The sequence below is a fragment of the Poecilia mexicana genome, unplaced genomic scaffold (assembly GCF_051168715.1).
Source record: "Poecilia mexicana isolate PSO_F unplaced genomic scaffold, ASM5116871v1 scaffold_5, whole genome shotgun sequence".
NCBI lineage: Eukaryota > Metazoa > Chordata > Actinopteri > Cyprinodontiformes > Poeciliidae > Poecilia > Poecilia mexicana.
Window position 1 is genome coordinate 5,954,471 of NW_028263374.1, and position 24,701 is coordinate 5,979,171.

The window sequence follows — 24,701 nt, forward strand, 5'->3', positions numbered from 1 at the left end:
GACGCAACTCATATCAGTTACTGGCACAATAAACTCTGTAATTACATAAAGTCACGCTGCTCAGTAGAGACGCACCAATCCACTTTTTTCACTTGCGATGCTCATACAGATACCCGATGTTTAGTATCGGCTGATACCAAATTTACTTTAAAACTTTGTTGTTGTTGTTGCTTTGTTTTTTTTTATGGAGATAGAAATGTATTGAATTACAAATGTATTTGATAACTCTGCACCAGTGCAGCACACTTAAATACACCAATATCTTCACAAGCTTGATCAAAAGTATAAAATGAACACAACTTCAATTTGTTCAGTCAGTGCAGTTAGGAATGTAAGATAAAATAAATAAATAATAAGGAAACTGAAACTGATAACAAAGAACTGCAACAGACCTTCGTTCAAATGGTTCAGAAAGTGCAACTAGGAATTTAAAAAACTAATCTAAAATAAATAATCGAGTACAGATTCTCTGTAGTGACATCTTCTGCTTCAAATGAGAACTGCAGTGAGTTTAACGTGACACATGGTTGACATCGATACCTGAAGGAAAGAATCCATTTATGAAAAGCAGGATGTGAAAAACTGGCTGTTATACAAACATTCACTTCTTGAAAGGGATTTAGCTGTTGTTTCCTTTTCCTTTTTTTTTTAATTATTATAAATTATGTCATGCGCTGTCATCTCTATCAATAGATGCCAGAAACGGCTGACGTGAGTCTGACATTACCCTGCGTCCCTCAGTGCGGCTCTGCTCTATCACCGCTGCTCCTCCTCACAGTCACTGGACTAAATAAAGCCCTTTCACCTCCTTCCATTAGCCAAAGCTTTTCCTGTGCATCTTAAAGTGGCGGCACCTTCATTAGAGTGAGTGATGACCCGGGTCTGCTCCCGCAGCAGAACGCCGAGACTTTTCGACAGTAACGAATGGGCCTGTTAACCAGCTCATTGTTGCCTCTCTTAAACTTTGTGTGTCTGTTTGTCTTTGTTTATTGTGCCATTTACTGTGAGGAATCAAGCGGGCGAGGTCGCTCCATTTACACAGTTGTTCCAGTGAGCAGCCGGTTCATGAACGAAAGGATTATCTCGCGTGCCAATTCCAGGCCGGGAGTCGCGCTGGATCCGCAGATCAACAGTTCATTTGTCTTTTGGAGATCAGCGTCTCGTGGACGATTTTTACTTTTTCCCCTTTTTGTACCCCGCTGTCTGTTTGTTTGTTGCCGGATCAGCCGATTGTTGAGCACGATCTCTCCGTTTCTGTCCACAGAAAGTGTCGCAGTACACCATTATCGTCCAGGCCACGGACATGGAGGGCAACCTGAACTTTGGGCTCTCCAACACGGCCACGGCGCTCATATCCATCACCGACATCAACGACAACCCGCCAGAACTGACAGTCAGGACGGTAAGTCAAAATATGTGAGAAAAGATTGACTTTTAGAATGTTTTTTTTTTTTTTTTGCCTTGCTTTTGTTTTCACTATTCAACAATTATTCTGTTTGTTTGGCCTAAACGCTGCCTCGGGCCTTCTGGGTTCTCAGCAGGTCACCGGATGGATTCTGACGCTTTTTTCTCGACAGAAACTTTTCCATCTAGTGATTGTTATGCTAGCTTGAAGAGCAAAGCAGCTGGATAAATTTAACAGCTGGTACAGAAAGACGAGCAAAGAACATGACATTTCAACAAATTATTTTAACTGACAGTGTGTGATCAAGAAAACGGATTTAGGACGGCACACGACGTCCGCTGTGAATGGAAAATTAAAAAAAGATTAAATTTCCACCAAAAAACTGAGCTTGAAGTCAGAAATTTGCTAGCAAAGAGATTAATCTCAGAATTTTTCAGGAAAAAAACTTTGACATTCCTGAGTTTAAAATGTCTAAAATGATCCACTAATGGAAATTTTTTTTCTTTCTTGGTTTGTAAGTAAAAAGGGGGAAAAATAATCCACTTTTGAGACTCCGAAGTTTCCAAGTTTTTCTCTTAAGAATTTCTGAGACTAATCTCAGAATTTCTGAATATTTTGCAGGCGGAAATTAACTTCTTTTTTTTTCATTTAAGTAAAATTCGTGATTTAAAAAAATTATTACATTTCTTTATTTTTGCATTTTTTTGTCTCATATTTCCTCCAACTGGAAATAATTTCTATAAAACCGATGCTGCCGAATCATTTCTTGTCATATATACTTTTTTTAAATTTGTCAAATTAATTCATAATTCACAACCTTCTGTTTCACCAGATATGAAATGACAGAGCAGCAGTTTTACCTTATCCACTCCTCAAAACCGGAAAGACAAAAGTACACGTGTCATTCTACAGATGTGTGTTGATCTTCAGATCGGCTCTCCGTGGCAACCGTTTGGTTATGAGAATCTCGTACACACATTGTACCAGAGGTGGAAACAGACTCGGTGGGTGTCGTGTCTACAGTTGCCTCCAAACTCTTAAATTCTGTATGCAGATATATTTTGTGTTCTCGGCATAAAAACAGCAAACTTAGCTGTTTCTGGGAGAGGCCAATTAAATGTGGGAATGCACTGAAAAACCTGGATGGGTGATGTGGAAAAGCAGGCTGAGAACAAATACTTGCAACTCAGGAACACTGCAACACGCAACATATGGGGGGAAACTAAAAGGTGCTGATGAAGTTGGGCTTTTTTCCTCCGTCCGTCCTTCCGCCTGCTTGCTCAGCCTCTGCCCTGTTTGTCTGCAGGCGTCTGGCCTCCGTCCGTCCCCGACACGTCTGCTTTTCCTCCAGCAGCGCAGCACCTTGCAGCTGCTTCGAGAATTACTAGAAGACGGCGATTGGTTCTGATGACGAAGCAGCATTCAGAGGCCAGGCTTTCTCGGAGCACAAATGTTTGCGTGGAGGCTTTTGAACGGGAGCATCTGTCGCTTTCCCTCTTTATTTTATTTTTTTTCTCCCCGCTCTTTGTTACTTTCCAGGTGATGAAGTAGAATTAAATGCTGACAGGTCCGTTAGAGCTACTGTACTCTTGTGGGCGCCCATCGTGAGCTGGATGTCAGAGATTTCAAACAGAAGCACCGCAGTGCTTACTGCAAAGCGAGCGAGTGTGTGTGTGTGTGTGTGCGTGTGTGTGTGTGTGTGTGTGTGTGTGTGTGTGTGTGTGTGTGTGTTTGCGTGTGTGTGTGTGTGTGTCAGGGTCAGACACTCGGATCCCCGCCTGCATTTTGCCGGCATGTTGTGTACCAGTACAGCTAAAGGCTAGTGGAAGGAAAGGGATGTGTGATTTTTTTTTTTTTTTTTTTTTTTTTAATGCAGGGTAACTAACCACAGGCCTTCACCTGACTATTGAACAGAGCTCATCTACTTGTAGTTTCGGTGTAAATCCAGCTTTCCTGTGAAAGTCTCAGAGGTTTGTTGGAGAATAATACCGAACAAATGGCATTTCAGAAACAAGGAACGCAGTCGACGGTTCAGGGATGAATTTGAGGAGATGGGTAAGAATAGATCAGAGCGGAGTACTTCCATTATCCGTCCCGCCGTGTGGAAATTAAATGAATCAGCAGCAGAGTGGCGGGAAAATGGAAAGCGCACAAACACCCGTGAAAAGCCTCAAATGCAAAAAAGCAAACTACAAACTGTAAATAATAATCATTGTCAAGGTTTAAGAACGGACTAAAGCGCAGGGCCGTGTACGAAAATGTGCAGTAGAATCTACAGGTCACGAAACGCGTTGGCCGAGTAATGAAAGAATCCAGAAACGAACAGTAAAAAAAAAAAAAACAAGAAGAGTTTAAACGCTGAGTCAGAGTTGGATAAATGACGAGAGCACCAGAGCAACTAATCGGAGGTGATAAGGAACAGCTGCGACTGAACACAAGTGGGGAAACCTGAGGGAGAGAGACTGATTAACGCGAAAGGAGCCGAACAAAGAGCCGGAGAAACTGGAGTCCAAATGGAAAACACAAATGTTTATGGAAGAGAACAAAATCCCACAGAACAGAACAGACTGCAACAACAAACTGAGAAACTAAACGCAGGGGAGTAAATTCATGAGGCAGCGCCCTTCTGACAACGATGAACATGGAAATGATTTTTAGAACTTAAAATAAAACAAGGAAAATAAACAATAAGAAAAGCTACACTGTTCTGATTCTAAGTAACTCACATATCCAATAGGATAAAGAAAAACAAAAAAAAACTAGTTTGTGCTTTTGTGCAAAAAGAAGTATTTTCTTTTTCTTTTTCTTTTTCTTTTGGGGGAGAGAAAGTATATGCATGTTATTTAGGCAAAATTCCTGGACTGCTTGTAAACCAAGCTAATATATTACTTCTAATTTGACAAAAAAAAAAAAAAAAAGAAAGATAAAGGCAAACAGCATTGGTCTGAAAGTGCTGTTATTACTTGTTTGTCGTGTTATGAATGGTGATGATCACAATGTTTTTTAGCCAATCTGATCTAATCAAACGCACAAAACGAAGCACAAGGGTTGAAAATGTGAAAATCCAATAAAATCTAAAAAAAAAAAAACAAGTTATCAAAAAACTGCTGAAAATGAGGAATCTGAACGAGATGCTACTGGACTTTTCCAGCCCAATCTCCAACTTTTCATTCATCAGTAAGATTATTGATCTAACTGCTCTGACAGCTAAACGCTGTCCTAACTACGACCAAACGCGTCTCTCAGTCCGGTTTCAGTGCTCACCTCAGTACCGAGACCTGCCCTTTCAGAGACACATAATGACAATAATAAAGTCAGGCTTCTGTCACCTGAAGAACATTTCCCATCGCCACGGCGATCCAAACGTTTCTGGCTTCATCAACACCCAAAGTTCACAGAGAGGGTCAAAGGTTCTGGTGAGGTGAAATGAAATGAGGACTCCAGCAACATTTGAAGCTTTGGGGAACATCTTTAGCGGCAGACCGTGGCGTTTTGGCTGGCAGGCTTCATCATGGTCGTTGCAAATCATCAAAAAGCTGCCAGATAAGATTCACAGCAGCAATTTAAAACTGAATTTAAATTTTTAAAACAGACTGTAAACGATGAATTGAATGTTTCCTCACTGATTTATTTGAAAATAAAAACCACTGACTGAGGATGAAATATTGTCACCTTCCTATAATAATGGCCTAAGTCATATTTTTATTTGTCAAAAGTATGTATTTCTAATTTTTACATAAATCATCTGTTTGTAAAAAAAAAAAAAAAAAGGGTGGGGATTTTATGTATTTATTTATTGCCAAAATCACTTTAGGTAAAAAATTTCTTAGGTCATTATTTTAGAAAGGTGACAATATTACAGACAGCAAAACTATTACATGTAAGGTATGTACATATTCAGTGCTAATCTGAAATACATTGTCAAAATAAAAAGTTTAAGTTTTTTATGAAGCAAACAGTGCAGCAGGGTTTTTTTCCCCCTAATTTTCTTCTCTCCCTACATTAAAAATTGCCACCATCTTTTAGCAGGCACTCTTTAAAAGAACGCATTTTGTGTTTGCATCTACCTTACTAAAATGCGGGCCATGTGTGTGTCAGCCCCAAAGTGTTTGAAGTTTGAGAACCTGAGTGGTTGTGCACAAGTTTAGCCATCCCCGAATGCCTTTGTGAATTTGTCCTTCTGTCTCTAATAAAACCTGGCGTTGTCTGATGTCTGTCCTCAAAAGGCCGATCTTCTGCACGTTTTCCGAATCAAACAGTTCGGTTTGTGAAGGCTGAGCCGAAGGACTAAATTAACCAGGAGAATGGGAGGCGAGTTAAATCAGAAGAGGAGGAGAGGAAAAGAAGTCATGTTCCAACATGGCTTTAGTCACTAATTCTAAATAAAATCAGTTCAAATGTCCAATGGGAAAAACTCGATTGAGAGTTTAGACTTCACGCGTCTCCCTTTGAGTGCCCGTCCCTTCACATCTAGATAAATGCTTCCCACTGTGCTGTAAATTCCTCTTCGGGCTCTCCAGCTGTCACAGAGCTTCCTCCACAAGCCAGTTTATAGGAGAGTTGTCTAAGATTGCAATATAATGAAGATCATTAGCCAGAGATTATTCCTACTGATGTCTTAATCACAGCACTTATCTAATTACTTATTAAGACCTGGATTTGCTTCATGCACAAAATCCAAATTAAATGGGTAAACACTTAATTGAAAAATCCATTTGTTCAATTAAAGAGTTGCATCTGAGCAGATATGGTGCAGAATAAAGCGCCGCATTAGCATAATGGAAGATATCATTTTGTATTATCCACATTTGGACAAATGCGCCGGGTTTTCCTCTTTTTTTCCCTCTTGTTTTCTAATATCCGATTTGTGCTGCGACCGCTTCGGGTCCGTGCTTCTGTGGGCAGCAATTATGCAAAATCCTCTAAAGATGAATGACAGCGCAAGCGAATGCGTCAAAAGTCAATAAGTCAGATTATTAGCAAACAGTCAAACTTCTATGCCGACATCATCTTAATGTTTTTCTTTCCTGCCCGTCCATTCCCTTCCTCCTCTGTGCAGTTTTCCGGTGAAGTGCCAGAGAACAAGGTGAACGTCGTGGTAACCAACCTGACGGTGGTGGACCGGGATCAGCCCCACAGCCCCAACTGGAACGCGGTCTATCGAATCGTCAGCGGCGATCCGTCGGGACACTTCACCATCCGCACAAATCCCATCACGAACGAGGGGATGCTCACGGTGGTCAAGGTAAAACCAAAGCTGCATGCAGTCCCGATTTGTCCCGTCGCCATCGACCGTCTCACACCATGCCGTCACTTTGCAGCCAGTGGATTTCGAGATGAACCGCGCCTTCATGCTGACGGTGGTGGTGTCCAATCAGGCCCACCTGGCGAGCGGCATCCAGTCCTCGCTTCAGTCCACGGCGGGGGTCACCATCTCTGTCCAGGATGTGAACGAGCCGCCCGTCTTCCCCGTCAACCCTAAGACGATCCGTTTCGAGGAGGGCGTGCCGGCGGGGACCACGCTCACGGTGTTCGCAGCTCAGGACCCCGACCACTTCATCCACCAGATCGTCAGGTACGGGTCGGAAAAATAAAAATAAAAATCTTTGCACGTTTTGAATTTCCGGTTTTGATCTCTCCGCGGACATTCGAAACACTTTTTTTCCAGCCGTCTTGCAGTGAGCGGCAACTTCTTTTAGAAGCATATGACATGTCAAAGACAGAAAGAAAACAAAACAAGGTGACATGTTAAATTGTCTTTTTTCCTTCTATTTTACCAGGATAAAAATAACCAATTGAGATTAAAAACCTCATTTTCAATCGAATCCTCCTGACCAAGAAGCAGCAACACAAAAAGTTACACAGCTAAAAGAAAATGACAGGCTATGTCGCTGAATCGGCCTCAAGAACTTTTAGTTTGGATGTTAAAGCACTAATTCAGTCAATCTCAAAGTTTCTTGCAGTAAGTTCCAAAAAGATGGAACAGAGTGGACTTACCCAATTCTGTCCGAGCAAAAGAGGCAGAAACAAGTGCCAAGTTGTGTGAAAAAAAAAACAAACAAAAAAAACTATGAGGGTAAATATTTCTCTCTGCAACTGTAGCAGAAATGTAGGTCAGCTTGAGTCCAAGTAAAGCCTTGTATAAAACTATTTCACCAATGGGAGCTGCTTCAGGCTGATAGTGCAGATCACATTGTTGGCATCCTGTATTTGCTGTTGAGACTAGCAATATCTTCGCAAAGAAACTTTACTGTAATACCATCAGCCTTCCTGTTTTCTGTTGAAGTCTTGCTTTCGCTCACTCTCCTGCAGCCTGAATCAACTGCATATGTCTCCATGTCAGAGCTCCACAATGCCAGGAAAACATGTAATTGTTCAATTTTGGTTGAACATTACATTAGTTGTGTTTGACCCAGATGTCTTGGTCACTCCAAGACAGCCGACAGGTACATTTTTGTTATCGTTGCCGACTTCTCTTGTCCATTATGACGTGGATCACTGCCTTTCTCAGTCAGGTTGACCTGATCTCAGAGGGGTTTTATCTGGTGAAATGAAGGTCTAATAATAAAATAAATCATTTCCAGAATGAATTGAAAAGCATTCAAAGACCAAACAGAAATCCGGTCCTTAAAAAGGGGTCCATATTGAGCCAGACCATGTCACTAGAACAAAGAAAAGTCTCTCAAACTGGAAGCGAGTGCACCTCTTTGTAAGCACTAGTGTAGAAGCTAATGTCCTGACTGCGATCACGGCCGTCCGTGACAGCCGTTTGAAACGTACATTTCTGGCCGCTGGGGGAAATCCACGTCCACTATTGGCTTTTCTATTAAAGCACTCGCTCAAGCAAGGCGCCGGGATCGGCCTGAAGCGTGGAATTCATTTGTAGTTAAACATTTCCAATATTTTGTGCACTTCCCATATCGCGGCGCACAAAATATTGAGCTTCGCAGGCGTTTACTCAGCACTGAAAGCTTTCTTCACAGCTTACGCCTCTGAAGCGACATTTTCCGCTGGTCTCTCCTACCCACGTCCCGGTTATCTCCCCCTCCCGTTCGGTTGCCAAGCAGCCGGTGTGAAGAGGTCGCTCTGCAACGAGCTGGACAGGGGAGGCCCGAAACGCCCGCATTTCCTCCTCATCGATCCGTGCCGTCGCAGCCGGGACGACACGCGGCAGGGACGGTGCCATCCCAGCATCGACCCCTCTGCGGCGGAAACTCCCACGTGCCCCGCCGAAGTCCGGCTTCGCCCTTCCACTCCGCTGCCGGCACCAGATGGATTTTTCTTAATGTCAGGGAGGCAGCCGTGTCCGCGGCGAAACCTGGCGGAAATGTTACCGAATTGACAAAAGAGAGGTGAAAGAAAGAGGCGTACTCATGCGTGAGAATATCCTCCGTCTACTCCTTTATGCAAACGGCCTGAGCTCATTTGCCCTTTGAAAGAAGTCACTTTTCATACGCTGCACTCTCTATCCTCCCTCTACTCCCTCCCCGTTGACCCCCGTCATTTTCCTTTCTGTCGGTCGGTGTGTCTCTCATTGATGTGAGCTCAGAGCTGCTTTTTCCTCCTCTGGAGTTTTTCCAGCAGTCGCTCAGCTCACGGCGGCACGGTCTCTACTCCCGTATTCCCTTTCAGCAGCCTCGCTGAACCCCTGTGCACAAAAGACACAGAAATGCACAAACACCGGCTGCTAGATGCACACCGTCGACATGCAGGCGAGTACCCGCAGAGCATGACTGAAAGCCCTGCGTCGAGGATGGGAGAGGAGCCAGCTTTGGCTGTTTTATGCTTTTCTGAATTTCTTGTCTTTTTGTTCACTCTCTCTCTCTTGCTCTCTCTCTCTGGAGGAAAGAGAAAACAAGATTATGTGAAGCCAAGACTGTTTGCCAGCTGATTTTACTGTTTGATGGGATTTAAGAGACGGCGAGGATGAGTAAATGTGGGTTTGCGTGCGTGTCGTTATGTGTTCCTTATAAGTGTTGATTATTAGCCTCTCCAAAGTGAGGACACTTGATTGGGATGTGAGATCATGATGAAGATTATTCGGATGGTAGAGATCTGAGCTAGAAGCTGGCAGGCCGTTGGACAAGCGGTCCATTTCAGAAATATTTATACCCCTTTATTTTTTTTTTCACAACTTAGCTACCATGATTTATCAGGGTTATAGGCAGGCCTGTCACAATAACAAATTTCTCTGGACGATAAATTGACCCAGACATTACTGTGATAAATGATAAAATTATTCTAATGTACTGATGAAATCTTGATGATGACATATTATCAAGTTCAGCCTTACAAATTTTAAAAGTTTGAATTAATATGAGTTACAACAACATTTAATTTCCCATTGGCATCAATAAAGTATTTTTGAATTGACTTGAATTGAATTAAAAAGTCCAACAAACTTTAATTTTGTAAAGAACACTTGAACACTGGAATTGGAAGACATTTTAAATATTGGACACAAAAGACGACAAGAACCAAAAACTATAAATAAAACGGGAATGAAAACCACTTACAACCAAAAGTATGAATAAAATGGATTGTGGAGTCTCTGTAAACAGAATTGTACTTCGAAAAAGTATTAATCATCAGATTAAAAATGATCAAGTTATTTTTGGTTCATCATGAGATAAATTAATCAACTACGTGTTGCGACAAGCTAAATTATAGGTAATAAATCCAAACAAAGCATTTCATAACTGAAGTGGAAGAGAAATATTGCATGTTTTTTTTATTATATTTGCACTTGCAATTTGTCATTACAGTTGAAAAGGTATCCCTCATAGCATGATGCAACAACCACCATGTCTTATCATGGAAAACAGGATTTTACTGATTTAGTGTGTGAGTTATGGGGGAGAGCTGGACATGATGCACATCACACTTTTCAGACTTTTATTTCGGGAAACATTCGGAAAACTTTTCGTCGTTTTCCTTCCACTTCGCGCTTATGCTGTGCTTTGTGTTGGTTGATCACAGTAAAATCCACAGTCACAAAAGAAAAGATTAAAGTGTGTGTGTTAAAAAATAAAAAATAAAGATCCCAAGATCTTGCTTCCTATGATTGAGATTCTTTCTAAGCAGTACAGTAAATCCAAGTACTTCCTATATGTTTCTATTGTTAGTTCATCTAGGATATTTAAAAGTGGACAGAATCTTTCACTGTGAAGATCTCCGGGAACCACAGCGGAAGATTAGGGTTGAACTTTCTGTAAAATTAACAACAAAGTCCTCGGAAATGCAGTACGACATTTAGTTGTGCCGGCTGCAAATAAGTGCAGCGGGGGGGTGACACCTTGCTGGCAGAGGGAGGAGACGAGCGTGCCAGGAGCCGCTGCACAAAGAGCAAAACCCTCACCTGCTGGGCAACAGCGCGACAAGTTCTTAGAAGGATAATTATTTCTCTCTTCGTGTGTTTATGTACAGTTAGAAGTGCATGTACTGTTTCTTACCGTCTGACAGTTTAATTTGCTAAACGCCAGAATAATAAGAGATTTCGAGACGTTTTTATTGCTTTCCTCAGATTCTGAAGTTCAGGTGCACTAAGACTTCTACGCTTTTAAACAATTTGGGAATGGAAAAAAAGAGGATGTCATGGCTGTGAAAGCTTTTAATTGGTTAATTCACAGCATTTTAGTGATGTAAGACAACGACTGGCTTGAATGACTGCTCACTTGTGTGACATCATGGCGAGAGTGAAAGAAAATTGTGGCTCTCCGGAAGTTTGTTCATACTTTTTTCAGTTTTTCAGTTCTTGAATGGGCCAGGTTCATCTGCTCAAACAATTACACACAAGCACAAACATGATGGGAATGTCCAGCCGTCATGAGTCCAGGAAGGGGAATGGTTCTGTGTCCTGGAGATTCACTGATTTTATTCAACATGTGCCTTTTAACCCCAGAACATAAACAAGAAGGGCCTGATGGAAAAACGCAGGCTCCAGCTAGCAGGACAGAGGACACAAGTCCTCTGCTGGCGCGGGCCGAAAGGCCGCTCTGCAAGGAAGAAGCCAAGTTATAGTTTGCAAATTCACACGGACACAAAGATGTTAATATCTTGTGGTTCTGGTGAAGCTGATTTTGAGGGTTTTATCTGAGAACAACATACCTATGGGGCGGCATCGTAATGCTGCAGGCAGTAATTCTGCAAAACTTGTGCACTTCTATAAATAGATGGTGTCATAAAAAAATAACTCTAGAAACTTTGAAACATCTGAAGACATCAGCCAAGCTTGGGTCAAAATGGGTCAAATGGACAATGACTCTGATGATACCTCAGAATGAGTTGCAACATGACTTAAACGCCACAAAGTTAATGTTTCGCATTGGCCTTCACTAATCTCAAATCATAACACTCAGTAAGAAACCGAGCAGGGAAAGGGGTGTGTGTGTGTGTGTGTGTGTGCGTGTGTGTGTGTGTGTGTGTGTGTGTGTGTGTGTGTGTGTGTGTGTGAGCAAAGCAGCCCACCAACCTGACTCGGTTACACTCGTTCTGCCCAGAGGAATGAGACACACTCAAGTGAACCGTATGGAAGGACACCAAAAATTCACCCAAGTTGTATGAAGCCCTGTTAAGAAACTTTGAAAAGACAGTTAAAAAAAAAAAAAACTTCTAAAATTCACTTAGTTATGATCTTTTTTTTTATTTGCATCTGTGATGAATATAGTAATCTCAGCTGACCTAAAACAGAAGCGTTTTAGTCTGATTTAATGTCAGACAGAAGATGTACAGGGTTCTGGTTTCAGCTCCGTTTGCTCAGGAAACAACGGGGCTTCAGCTGGAGGTGATGTTGGTTTACTGACTGGCTAACTGCTGTCAGCCACCGATTCTCTCTCCTTTTAATTAAGCTCTTCCTTTTTCATGCCCGTCATGTTCCACTGCCCATGTTTACAGATAAACTCCACTGTGATCTCTGTCTCACCCCGTTTTCTTTTCCTTCCTCCGTTCTCTGAACCCCGTCTCTTGTCGTTATGGCCACACTCTGACCCTCTGGCGAGAGTCGTGATTAACCGTTTCTCGTTAGGCCCCGCTCCCGGTCAGCTGTTGGCGGTTATTATCCGCGTTAATGAGATTTGTAAATGCGGCGACGACGGCCGCCGTGCGGGCACACAGAGCCGGGCTGGCGTTTACGAGCCTTTCCACAAATGGACGCAGGACTTTTCTTCGCTCCCGATGCTAATGAGCTGCCGCGTTCACAAGTTTGACGAACATATGTTCCGCTCTCCTTGCCGCCGCCGCGTTTCAAAGGCGCTCGGCTGCCGCGGCTTGTTATGGTAATGAGCATTCAACCTGATAATAGCCACTTTGGATCTACAAATAAAATAAAAAGCTTTAGAGTTGCTTTTTATTGTAGCAACGACGAGCTGCAAAAAGTCATGATGTAGAATATATATGCCTGTTGTTTTAAATGGGATTGAAGTGTTGTTTCTGTTCCGTCTGTCTGTCGGCACAGGTACTCGAAGCTCTCCGACCCGGCTAACTGGCTGAAGATCAACAGAACCAACGGTCAGATTACCACCATGGCCTTGCTGGACAGGGAGTCCATGTACGTCAAAAACAACATGTACGAAGCCACGTTCTTGGCGTACGACAATGGTAAGTCTGGTAAGTCAGGATGAGTGTGTTTAACCAACAGTACCCAAAAATTCATTACCGGTGCCTTGGGAAAGTCGTCATCCATCTTGAACTCATTCACATTTTGTCATATTATGGCAAGTACCAATTAATTTAAGGGGATTTTATCTGGTAGACCATCACAGCATAGTGCAGAATTGTAAAGTTGAAGAAAAATAATACTGTGGTACATATTTTTGTATTCAGTCGTCTATACTTTTAAAAATCAGTCGGTCCATTTACCTTCATAAGTCACCTACTTCATAAAGACAGTCTGCCTTCATGTGATTCATTTTAGTCATTAACACAGCTGTTCTTTTTGAACAGATGGCAGGACTATTTACCCATAAGTTGCACCCCGAACAAGTTTATTCCATGTTTCTAAAAAGGCAGCTCAGCCAGCTGCAGAAAACACACACACCATGGTGTGTTTGTTGTCATCGACGCTGTGTCCACATGAGGTGATGCTCAAAGCATCCTGATTTATTTTAGTTGTAGTGGCTGGGTGTCTCTTTCAGCAATGTTCAAACTGAAAATGTGAAGAAATTACATCTTCACAAAGAAAATAGAAGGTGTGTGGAGTGAGTGGGTGAAAAGTGGGGCCCACCCAAGACACTTTTCATTTCAAGAACCCCTCCGGCTATTCCATCGTTTCCCATCTTACCTGCTGTGCTGGTGTATTGAAAAATCTGTTATTTAGTTATAGATGCAAATAAATGGAAGGGATTTTGTGAAAACGTGTCTCCTTTTCTAGGTAGGGTTTTTTTTTTTTTTTTGCACATTTGATGTGTTCCCATTCTGAATAGTGCGTGTACGTTGGAATCAATGGTGTGAAGATAAGCACGGTGTTAGGCTGCATATGGACTGGGTATGTTACTTTCTTTTTCTTTTCCTTTCTCTTTTTTTTTTTTTTTTGGTCATATTTTTGCCATCTGTGAATGAGATTTTAATTCTTCTTCAACGGATCAGACCATTGTTAGCCAAAACCCACAGTCCCTACAGTCATGTTGGTGCCAGTATCATCGTATAGGGAAGCTTTTCTTTTTTTTCTGAAAAGGCCCAGAGAAAATTCACATCTCAAATTTGCACGTCGAAAGATTTTAAAGTGGATTTGGATCCGACGGAAACACTAGCAGCTCTAATGTAATTGCACTTTAAGTTGGTTATGTGAACAGCGACGCACGGCACACTTTGCAAAAATCCACATATCCGGTTCCTTCCATTTTATGCTGACACAAAATCCCAATAAATTACATTAAACGTGGCAACAAAACTAACATTTCTAAAGGGTTTGTATGGCTTTGCAAGGTGTGTCAGTCAGTCTGTGACTTTGTGTGTGTCACTGGAAAATGACAGTCTGACACACATTTGTTATATTCCCATGAAGTTCGGCGAAGCAGTTTTTTAAAAACGACTCCCGTAGGCATGTTTCTGTTTTCCTGCAGTGCCATCATGAGGCTGCCATTAGAGCTGTTTCCCCCCCAGGACATTTCATGCAGCATTGATGGACTTCCATGACACTTGGCACTCATCAAGATGAGCCGTTACAACTTTGCTGAGCCTTTAACATTTTATAGGGTCAAAATGCTACTTTTAGCTCAAAGCCCTCCCGCGGAGCCATACCGAGGTGCTTGGATGCTGTAGGATCTTGCTTGTTTCCTTTGATAAAGATATCAAAGAGGTTTATTTTCTGCTTTTCTTGTTCAGAATCAAAGGACTAAGTGGATCAGAGTTTAATCAAATAACCCATTTTCTCACTATTTAGGCAGGATCGTTTAGAAATTTTCCAAGGATTAAGATGGAAGGTGGATTTGTGGGGAAATTACACCGGATCTGCGTCTCTCCGTCGCTTGTGCGGGCTGGGAAGCAGCCTTCAAATCATGTCAAGACAGTTTAATTTAGAAAAAAAAAAAGCCAAACATCCCAGATTTGCCCCAGGGGAGGTTTAAAATGTGTGCAGTACACGGAGCACGCTTTTTTTTTTTTTCCGCACACCTTGAATTTAGCTAAAGAAATAAATACCCAGATTACATTTAATAAAAAGCTGTGGAATAAAACCTTGGGATGAGAAACGCTCTGAATAGGACGCGGCATGGAATATGCATGAAGACAGACGGTTTGTTTCATAAATATGAAGAGGTACAGATGAAAAAGCATTTGCAGCTTTTCAAAAAGCTTTACATGCACCCTTGCATAGCAATATTAATATTAATCCTTGACTTTTAATCATTTGTATGAATCGTCCTTTTTCATGGCTGAATGATCACAGACCAAACAACTCGGTGAATTTTAAAAACATTGTTCGCACAAACCAGAGCAATATGTTGGCCGTTTTCCTTAATCTAGGCCAGATTTTACTAGTCGAGCAAAAAACTACACCTATAAGGCGCAAATGTAGAGACTGTTGGTCAAAAGCCCTAAATGTCACCTGAATGAATACAAGCAGTAAAATAGACATAGACTCTGCAAGGTTCTACGATGAGCCATACTTCATTTCATCGTGACCAGACAGCTCAGTCTTTTTCAAGGTTTCCACGTACGCTGCACAACCTGGCTGTGGAGTTGGATTTCATAGTCGAGCATTTTGATTTCCTACATTTGTCGTGACAAAGTCCTTCGTTTCCCACAATCCGATCGGATGCTAGCGACCGAAGGTTTCAGTTCACGAGGTTCTTCTTTAGCGCCTTTTCTGTCCATGTTGATGTAAAACTCACTTCACCGTGGATAGTGACGTCAGGGGTGGACAGAATATTATCACAGTCTGACAAACTGGTACAAGCTAGTTTTGTTGATCCAGTAGCTTGGTTAGCTAACTTGTGGTTGGCGGCATTGAAGACGAGCCCGTTAGCATGCTAATTGTACTTTTTCCTTAGTTTCAACATCCAGGCTTTTTCTTTCCACTCTGATTCTCACAGTATTTCCAAGCAGACAACTTTTTAAAAAGTATAACACCCTGTTTGTACGTGACCATGCCAGGACAGTAAGACAGAAAAGTTTTGTTGCATTCTGGCCCCTCTTAGACAGCAACAGCATTTAGCCGGACCTAAACTCCGAGGTTTGACAAACGGGCTCCAGAGTGAAACTTTTTTAGAAACCCGATGGGAATCTTGTCCGTGATGTAGACTGAAAACATTTGGAAATGTTGACTCAATCAAGTCATCTTGTGCGTACGCCCTCAGGCGCAGATCAACAACAACAACAACGTTGGCAGACCTCCATGTTCTGTCTGGGCTGCTGCAGCTGGTCAGATTAACTGAGGTGTTAGAACAAATTCTGCTCGTTGTGGAACATTTATGCCATTTGCAAAGAGAGATATATTACATGAGCCAGATCAAATTTAAACTATGTATCAGTAAAGTTTCACTGCATCACTGAAGTTGTATTTTGTCACAAAGCCAACGTGACGGTCGCCAATACTGCTGCCATTTGCATTTGGAAGACGGCACTATAAACTCAGAACACACAAAGGAACCCGCCCTAATAATCAGGCTGTCCTTATGTGGCAAAATATAACGCATTAATCTGAGAGACAGCGGGATCATTAGCGGACGGCCGAAGCAGCTGTTTGGGTACAGAAGAGAGGAAAAATAAGAAAATCTGTGCAGAGTTGTGTGAGGAAAAAAGGCCTGGGTGAGAAACACTGGTGGAAGATCACAGAGAAAAAAAAATCTCTTCACAACATGTGCAGAACTCGCCACGGGAGACGGACATGTCATTATCCAGGCTCACAGATACAGAGGGCTCTTTTGTGTGTCGACAATAGAAAAGTGCAACTGAACTTTGCCCCACCCCGGAAAAAATTTTTTAAAAAGAAGCCTTAAGATGATTCAGAAAGAATACATCATCTGTAAAACATATCTGGGCAATTGTCACTTCTGTAACATTTTCTAGTAATGTGGCTGAATAGAGAAGGATGAGTTTGTAGGTGAAAAACATGAAGAAGAAACACAAGTACAGATAAAAAAAATTAGAACATTGTCTTAGATTTTTTGTAGAAGACAGACTCATATTGTATATATTAATCTTACATGGAGTTAAATTTTGGATTTTGGATCCGAAAGCCTTTTAACCACTTTATGTTCAGCAATAAAATTCCCAGTAACACACTGAAGCTGGCGGTTGTGTTAACCCGACATAATGTGGAAAAGGTCAAACGGGGAAGACGTGTTCAAGCACTTTTTGGTCAAAATAATAAAAGAAAACCCATTAGCTGCCGGTCAGCGTCCTCAGCATCCACCTCAGCCACTGCAGCTCCGTATGAAGACAAATGACTGAAGCTCGGCAAACAGAGTAACTCGCTCTGTGTTGAAGTAGGAGGCACCCAGGTGTTTTTTTTTCTCCTCCGGTGAGAAATGAGGGATTCGACGCCCCGAAGCACGCCAGGCGCAGCTTAAAGTTGTTGACTGTCTATTGATTCTGGAGACCGGTGTCAACAAGGGGATATATTCCACTTTGATTGAAATTCTCTTCACTTATTCTACTCAAGCGAAGCGTGAGCGGCAACAAAGCACCCGGCCAATCTTAACCGACAAGACAGTCGATGGGCCTCGGGGCGCCGGGCAGCGGACCTTTGCTTGTAAGTTGATGCACCAGGCTGCGGCGTGCAGCGGAGAGGAGTTCATAGGAAAAACACTGATGAGCTGCTGGAGCACGCTGTGTGCTGCGCCTCATTGGGAATTTACATCGGCTTGCTGACAGACTGCTTGGAGGTAGCTGTCAACAAAAAAGGAGCCGAGGCCACAATAAATCACTGTTTGTTCAACAGTGCAGTGTGCCCACAGTGCATTGCAAAAGCAGTAAGACGCAATTCACTTTTTCCCACATTTTGTCGTGCAGCAACCTAAAATATGTCTTATCCTGTTTTGTTTTGGAGGGGGGGAAGGTTTGTACTAAGCCAATACAAACCAACCCGTGATTATTGCGATATGAACTCAAAAGGACACATTAATTTTCAAATTGTTTGCGTTTGGGTTCAGCTCGTGTGAGTTTATACTTTTATAGCTGGGGCGTCAAACTCGTTTTCATTTTGGGACACATTAAGATCATTGTCTCGAAATATTTGCCAGAAATACTGCAAAATGTGACTTTTTTATTACTCGCAAATAAGTGTAGAAGTAAAACATACCGCCACCTGCAGGTGGGAGTTGGCATCACTTAAAACCATTGTTTTTGAAAATTTTTCTGGAAAATTTTCAGTAGACTCTGTTAGGCACAAGCATAAGAAAACAACGTGATTTGTTGGTTTTGCGTTAATTTTCACGATTGCAGTAAAACTGGAAGTATTGACTGATGTAATTTGTCAGTAAACAGCTTGGAATCACTTTCATTTGATTAACTTAATATCTAAACACACAACTGTTATCTTGATCTTTATCTATTTATGCATACCTCTGAAGTGTTTAGGGGCCACATAAAAAGCTATGGCGGCCCAGATTTGGCCCCCGGGCCTTGTGTTTGACACGTGCTTTATAGGACCACCTTTCCTCTAAAACCCACCTGCTTCCAGTTGCTTTTGAACCAAAATCACTGGAACATCGACCAACATATTGGATGTGCATTGGTGATTTTGACGGTGCCACTCGACAAAATGTAACGTTTGTTCCTGGTTTCTCAATCAGTGACTGAATGTTGTGTTCGTGACTTTTTATCTTTGTGTTTTTATGATGTAAAGCACTTTGAAGTGCCTTGTTGCTCAGATATGCCACACAAATAAACCTGCTTGATCAACTGATTTTCTTCTACATGGCATATGGTTCAGGAGTGTTCTCATTAATTTCTTCCTATCTTTCAAAAGTTTGGATCCAGAGTGAAATGTAGACAATATGTCCATATTTTATATTTTCTCCTGGAAGTGTTTTTTGTTTTTGTTTTTTTTAAGAGCTAGGATTGTGTAGCATCACGTCTTCGGGAGCAGAAGTCGAGGAGAGAAGTTGTAGAATTAAAAGGAAAATGTTGTTCATTCATGTTTAATCGATAGGACTTCTGGTGCTTAGCGATTTGTGGCTCCTTCATTATTTACACGGAGAAGTCCTGGATATTTTCAGCACCGCTGGTACGGCTTGAATGCAGACAGGCCGGTGCGGCGGGAAGACAGCTGGCATAAGTGCAAGTGCAGCTTGACGTCGTCTCGCTTAAAAATGCAAAGAGTCTATGAAAAAGACATAAACATGGGTTTCGGCGTTTGTTGCTCGTGAGCTACTGTATTTATTTTTCAGTAGTAATGGTGCCATTACAGGTTATAAAAGCTGCACTTGTGTGCTAATGCACCACCATACAGTGTAAACACAGATGCCGGTTTTGAGGCGATAACATGCCGGATGGTTCTGTTCCTCCTGGGCCTGGAGGGGCGCAGCCTCCCGGACATCCAGACAGGATTTCTCATCTGGATCGATGGGACAAGATTGTTCTACTTTGCCTCAGACCGTCTTACCTCAGCCTGGGTTCAGAGCAGACAGGCCGGTCTCTATCCCTCTTACCTGCTTGTGTCCTCTTTTAGGCTGCAGAGTGGAGATTTAATCTGTTGTATGTGGACTCATGGATACAACCAGCTAAAGACGGGAAAATGTTCGGCACATATTCAGTCCCTTACTTGGGACATTCATCAGGAAAATATATTTTATATATGTTCATGTTTTTAATGAAGTTCCAGTGCTATTTTTTAAAAGGATGGAATGAAAATACCCTTATAAAATTCAAATTTAAATTGTAAATATAGGCTGGTATATACATATACCACACTAATATTTGTTTAAAATACCCTTAGCATGTTGCCCCTCTCTGCTTATTTTTTTTTTTTATTTATGTATGTATTTATTTTTTGATAGTGGTTACCCTACCAATAGCATGACCATTGCCTTCATACACAATCATCTCCCTAGGTCTGCGTCTAGGTTTTCTACCATTGAGTTAGATTTCTCCGGTTGAATCACAACCAAGCCAATCAGGGAACAGAAATCCATTGCAAAGCCACTATGGATTTGTGTTTGTGGTCGTTGTCTTGTTGGGACGACCAGTCATGTTAAAAGTTTCAGGTGTCTTGCTGTTAAGATGAAGCTAAAGAATTAGATTCTCAAATTCAACCAGCCAGCATAATGCCATAGTAGCTTGTTGATAGGCTCATAGATACACAAGTATCTTTGAACCTGTATGTATAATTTTTCTCCTGGACTTTGTAAAGGGCGATGAGAACGGGTTGAGGTTAGGATTCGGTTTCTGAGATTTCCACTGCTTATTGAGTCTCATCTCAGTAAATCTCTGCTTGGCAAAATGTTGTTATACATGGATACAACTCACTTACCTAACTCCACTGCTGAGCACGTAAATTCACGTTCCTTCCAAATGTGGCAGTATTTAAAATGAAAAAAATAATCTTTACACTGGTAGAAAATGTATTGCCCAGAAGCACTGGCGAAGAAATAATCAACCAATCCGAAATGTCTGTACTTTCACGCTAAGTTTGCTTACACTGTAGTTATTTTTATTGCAGGTTCAGCAGCTCTTGACAATTTTTTGCCCCGACTTCAACAAATTAGTTGGAGTCAAGCTCTGTTGCCGACCCCTGACTTACACCAAGGTGGCTATGGTTGGCTATCAACAAATTTTTTCAGCCCCTGTGTAAAATATTTACTTTCACAGTAGAGTTCAGCCTGATTTTGATGCTTTGAAGTTTTACTGATAGGAAAGAAGCCAGAGGCTTTCATTCCTGTATCATGTTCAGCAGAACCAACTTTAAACAGCAGCAAACAATATTTCTTATTCAGTTCAAGAGCACTTTTTCCTGTTAGCAGCCAAGAAAACTACCCCCCAAAAAAGAAAGAGAATAAATTGGTCCTGCTTTGACCTGGCATTGAGAACCATACCTGAAGTGGTTATAATGACGAGCTTGTTTTGAAAGGTTAGTGTTTGACTCATTTCTCAGGGGGGATATGCAAAGAGCACATAACAGAAATCTTTATGAGAGTCTCACCTCAGACAGTTCAAACTTTTCAGGGCAATTATAAAGGCAAAGAAAGGGAACATCTGCTGGCTGTGTCCACTCATTTGTTTCGTGTGTTTGGATTTCATGCATCCTCCCTGCACTTCCACCCCCTTAGCAGACACAACACATCATCTTCCTCGTTGTTTCCTTCCTTGTGTGTTTTCTCAGTTCCACTAAGGACTCGGCTGCAACTATGCATCTGAAAAGGAAGCAGTCCTTGCTGCTGCTGCTTCTTCTTCTTCTTCTTCTTCCCCAGTGTCATGTCATTCCATCTGAACTCTTCAGTCTCTCTTTTTTTTTTTAAAGGTGTCGTCTCTTCCATCTTTCCTCCCTCCCACAGGTTCGCCGCAGGCCAGCGGGACCGGGACGCTCCAGATCTACCTGATTGACGTCAACGACAACGCTCCCGTGCTGATACCCAAGGAGGCGCAAATCTGCGAGCGAGCCCGGCCCAACTCCAGAATAAACATCACGGCTTCGGACGCCGACGCCGAGCCCAACGTCGGGCCGTTCGTCTTTGAGCTGCCTTCGTTTCCCGCCAGCATCCGGCGAAACTGGACCATCTCCAGACTGAGCGGTAATTAAACGCCGCACGCTGCGTTTAAGACGAGATCGTGGTGAAAGTGGACCCCTTGGGACATAAAGCAGGCGAGAGAGAGAGAGTGCAAGATGGACAACCTCCGCCCTCAGTAAATTACAAACCGTACTCCTGACGTGGCGCAAAAAAAAAATTCTGGCTGTATTAATCTTCAGGATCGGGGGCGGTGGCGGCTGTAGGCAGTGAGAGGGAAGGTCCGAGTTTAACAAAACGTCTCGGAAAGCTCGCAGTGAGGAACACGGGTGCCATCCAGCCCTGACGTACGATCTATCGTTTGTGACAAATGAGATCCATTCGTCTCGCGGTCCCCCGAGCAGCCGATCTGTCACCTAATCCAACAGGATGGATGCATCACAGCAGCTGTCTTGAGGACAAATCTGATCACATACCTGGATCCGACTCCCACAGAGGCTCTTGTCTGAGGCTGAGTGATAGATGCTGAAGGTTACACACTGTAGTTTTAGATGTTTCTGCCTTTTCTGCCTTCAGCCATACACGTCAAAGTGATTGCTTGTGCTGAAGCGGCTGATGCCGTGCACTCACGCGTGTGATGTAAACAAAGGTTTGTTTACGTTTTAAAAGATGTCTTATTCCGTCTTCCCTCTTCCCACTTTCCTTGTCCGACTTCGGCAGGCGACTACGCTCAGCTCAGGCTGAGGATTCCTTACCTGGAGGCAGGCGTCTACGTGATCCCGGTCATAGTGTCTGACTCGGGGAACCCGCCTCTGTCCAACCGTTCCATGATCAGGATCAAAGTGTGTCCCTGCGACAACAACGGGGACTGCAGTGCCACAGGGGCGGTGGCAGCTGCTGGCCTCGGCACCGGAGCCATCATCGCTATCCTCATCTGCATCATCATACTGCTGAGTGAGTGCTACTCTCTAGAATGGCTGCTACTGACATGAATTTGAGATTTGATTATTGTCGTTTGTTTTTTTGTTTTTTTTTCCCTTCGGAAGGTATGGTTCTGCTGTTCGTGGTGTGGATGAAGCGCAGAGAGAAGGAGCGGCAAGCGAAGCCCCTGCTGATCGACCCAGAGGACGACGTCAGAGACAACATCCTGAAGTATGACGAAGAGGGAGGCGGAGAGGAAGACCAGGTACGACAGATTACTACAGATATACACAAACCAGGTATAGCGATACACAACGCTGACAAGTGAAGAGAATAACACTGATGATCCCCTCATCATGGTACCTGTTTAGATCAGGGCTATGATGTGTGGAGATTTTTAGGCCTGCTTCATGTCGTCAGGCGGGTTTTATTTAACTGATTCCTTGATTCTACAGGTTGGGCAATAAATCAGGACTGGATGTCTCTACCATTTATCACAAACTGCATTTCCATTTACCATAAAATCGCGCAAATTGGAATCACAAAATAGATTCTTTTAATCGAATCGTTCCCATTTTGGAAAAAACTCGATGAGGTGGTTTTTTAGCTGTCGAAGTTGGTGTGTTTTGCAAAACTTGAAGGAATGGAAACACTTGTCATGTGATCAACAACCGGATGTTACTGCTGCCAGAACACGACGAAGATGACGACAGGAAGTGGTGGGATTATGATGTTTGTGTGAACAAGCTTATTCACTTTCGCGAAATCGTGTTTGGCCCACCTTTGTAACAAAAAGACAGCAACAGTTAAATTGTGATCTAACTGTAATTATTGACCTTTTGCAACACCTAATGTCACCGAGGCGCCGTGGCAGTGAGGAATGGGAGTATTGAGTGGCACAACTACAATTATTTTCCCAAGTTGTTTTTGCTGATGTAGGCACGGCTTCTACTTGTTCATGTGCGTGGAAGTAGCACAGCCATTTGGGGCTCATAGTCAGTGGTGTTTACAAGAGCTGGAGGTAGCCAGCTTAGAAACCGACCCACAGCATCTTCCTCCTGACGTGTTTGTTGATTTGATCAAATCGCCAACTTTGCCTGAATTCACGCGATGTGATTTATACCACTGTGACATAAACGGTGTTTCCGATTACACCGGAGCACAGTGTACAAAAGTCTAGATGTTTAACAGTTGTTACATGGTAGGAGGATACATGATGGTGTGGCATTTTCTCCCTGGGTGCTTATGATTAGAAGTGTGCCTTCTCCATACAGGAATGTTTGATTTCATTTTGGCTGATCTTACTTATGAAGTAAATGACTGTTAATGCTTTTTAAAAAGTGTGTGCATCTTTGTCTGTTTGTGCAGCACCCTATGAATGTTATTGTTACATTCCTAAAATAAGGGGCCATGTCAATTTTTGCCTAAATGATCTTTTGGCAAAAAATTATTTTGGCCATTATTTTAGGCAGATGACAATATTAAAATCGTACTTTTTTAAAGCCAAAATATGTTTTTTCAGCAAACACCTAATTCGCGCTTTGAAGCCAAGGAGTATTTGCTGCTTTTAACTACATAGACTTAAAGAAAAGCCTGTTTATTACTCAGCAGGAGGTTATTAAATATATCCAGGGAAAACTTGCTTAGTTCATTTATCTGGAAGAAAAAAAAAAACTAAGTTTAAATTCTTCCACTAAAATGAACTGCTGTCATCAACGCACTCATTTCAACACATTCATGCACTGCGTTAACCTCCCGCAGATAAAGCACAGATTGAGCTCATATTAACAATGTCTCACTTTTATTGAGTTTCGCAGAAAGCTGTTGGAAAAGGTCAACACGCATGAACACGCTTGTGCTTTTTTTCCCGCCTCGGTCGACTGCCGGAAACGACGCGAAGAGCCGACAAAAACTGCATATGATAAATCTGACATAGTGCAATGAGCCGTTTGAAACCATTTTTGCGGGATTTATGACCTTAATGACTATCACAAAGCAGCTTTTCACACATTTCACAAAGCATCTCTGCTCTCATCTCTTGGAACGATACAAAACCTTCAAACTTTTTACAAAAGCTTCTACATCTGCGCAGGGATAATTATAGCGCCGTTCTGTCTGTTTAAGGGTTTTGATCATGATCCGTATTGGCAGTATTCCTGGTACCTCAGCATGAACCAGCAGCCATTTGGGTTCTGAAAAGAAAAGGCACTGACAAGCTTAAGATTCCTGCTGATTTCTTCAGGCAGAATAAACACCATGCGGTTTTTTTTTTT

At 42.4% G+C, this 24,701-nt stretch overlaps 1 protein-coding gene across 1 annotated transcript in view; it reads left to right on the plus strand.

The window, feature by feature from the left end:
- The first annotated feature begins 515 nt into the window (after window positions 1–515).
- Window positions 516–24,701, plus strand: part of LOC106923452 (cadherin-4-like) — a 29,726-nt gene continuing 5,540 nt past the window's right edge. The window contains exons 1-7 of the mRNA XM_014996480.2: window positions 516–1,402; window positions 6,465–6,650; window positions 6,727–6,980; window positions 12,858–13,000; window positions 21,337–21,573; window positions 22,228–22,461; window positions 22,554–22,693. Of these exons, the coding sequence (XP_014851966.2) occupies window positions 1,304–1,402; window positions 6,465–6,650; window positions 6,727–6,980; window positions 12,858–13,000; window positions 21,337–21,573; window positions 22,228–22,461; window positions 22,554–22,693 (1,293 nt within the window). The 5' untranslated portion in view covers window positions 516–1,303. The remainder of the gene's footprint in view (window positions 1,403–6,464; window positions 6,651–6,726; window positions 6,981–12,857; window positions 13,001–21,336; window positions 21,574–22,227; window positions 22,462–22,553; window positions 22,694–24,701) is intronic.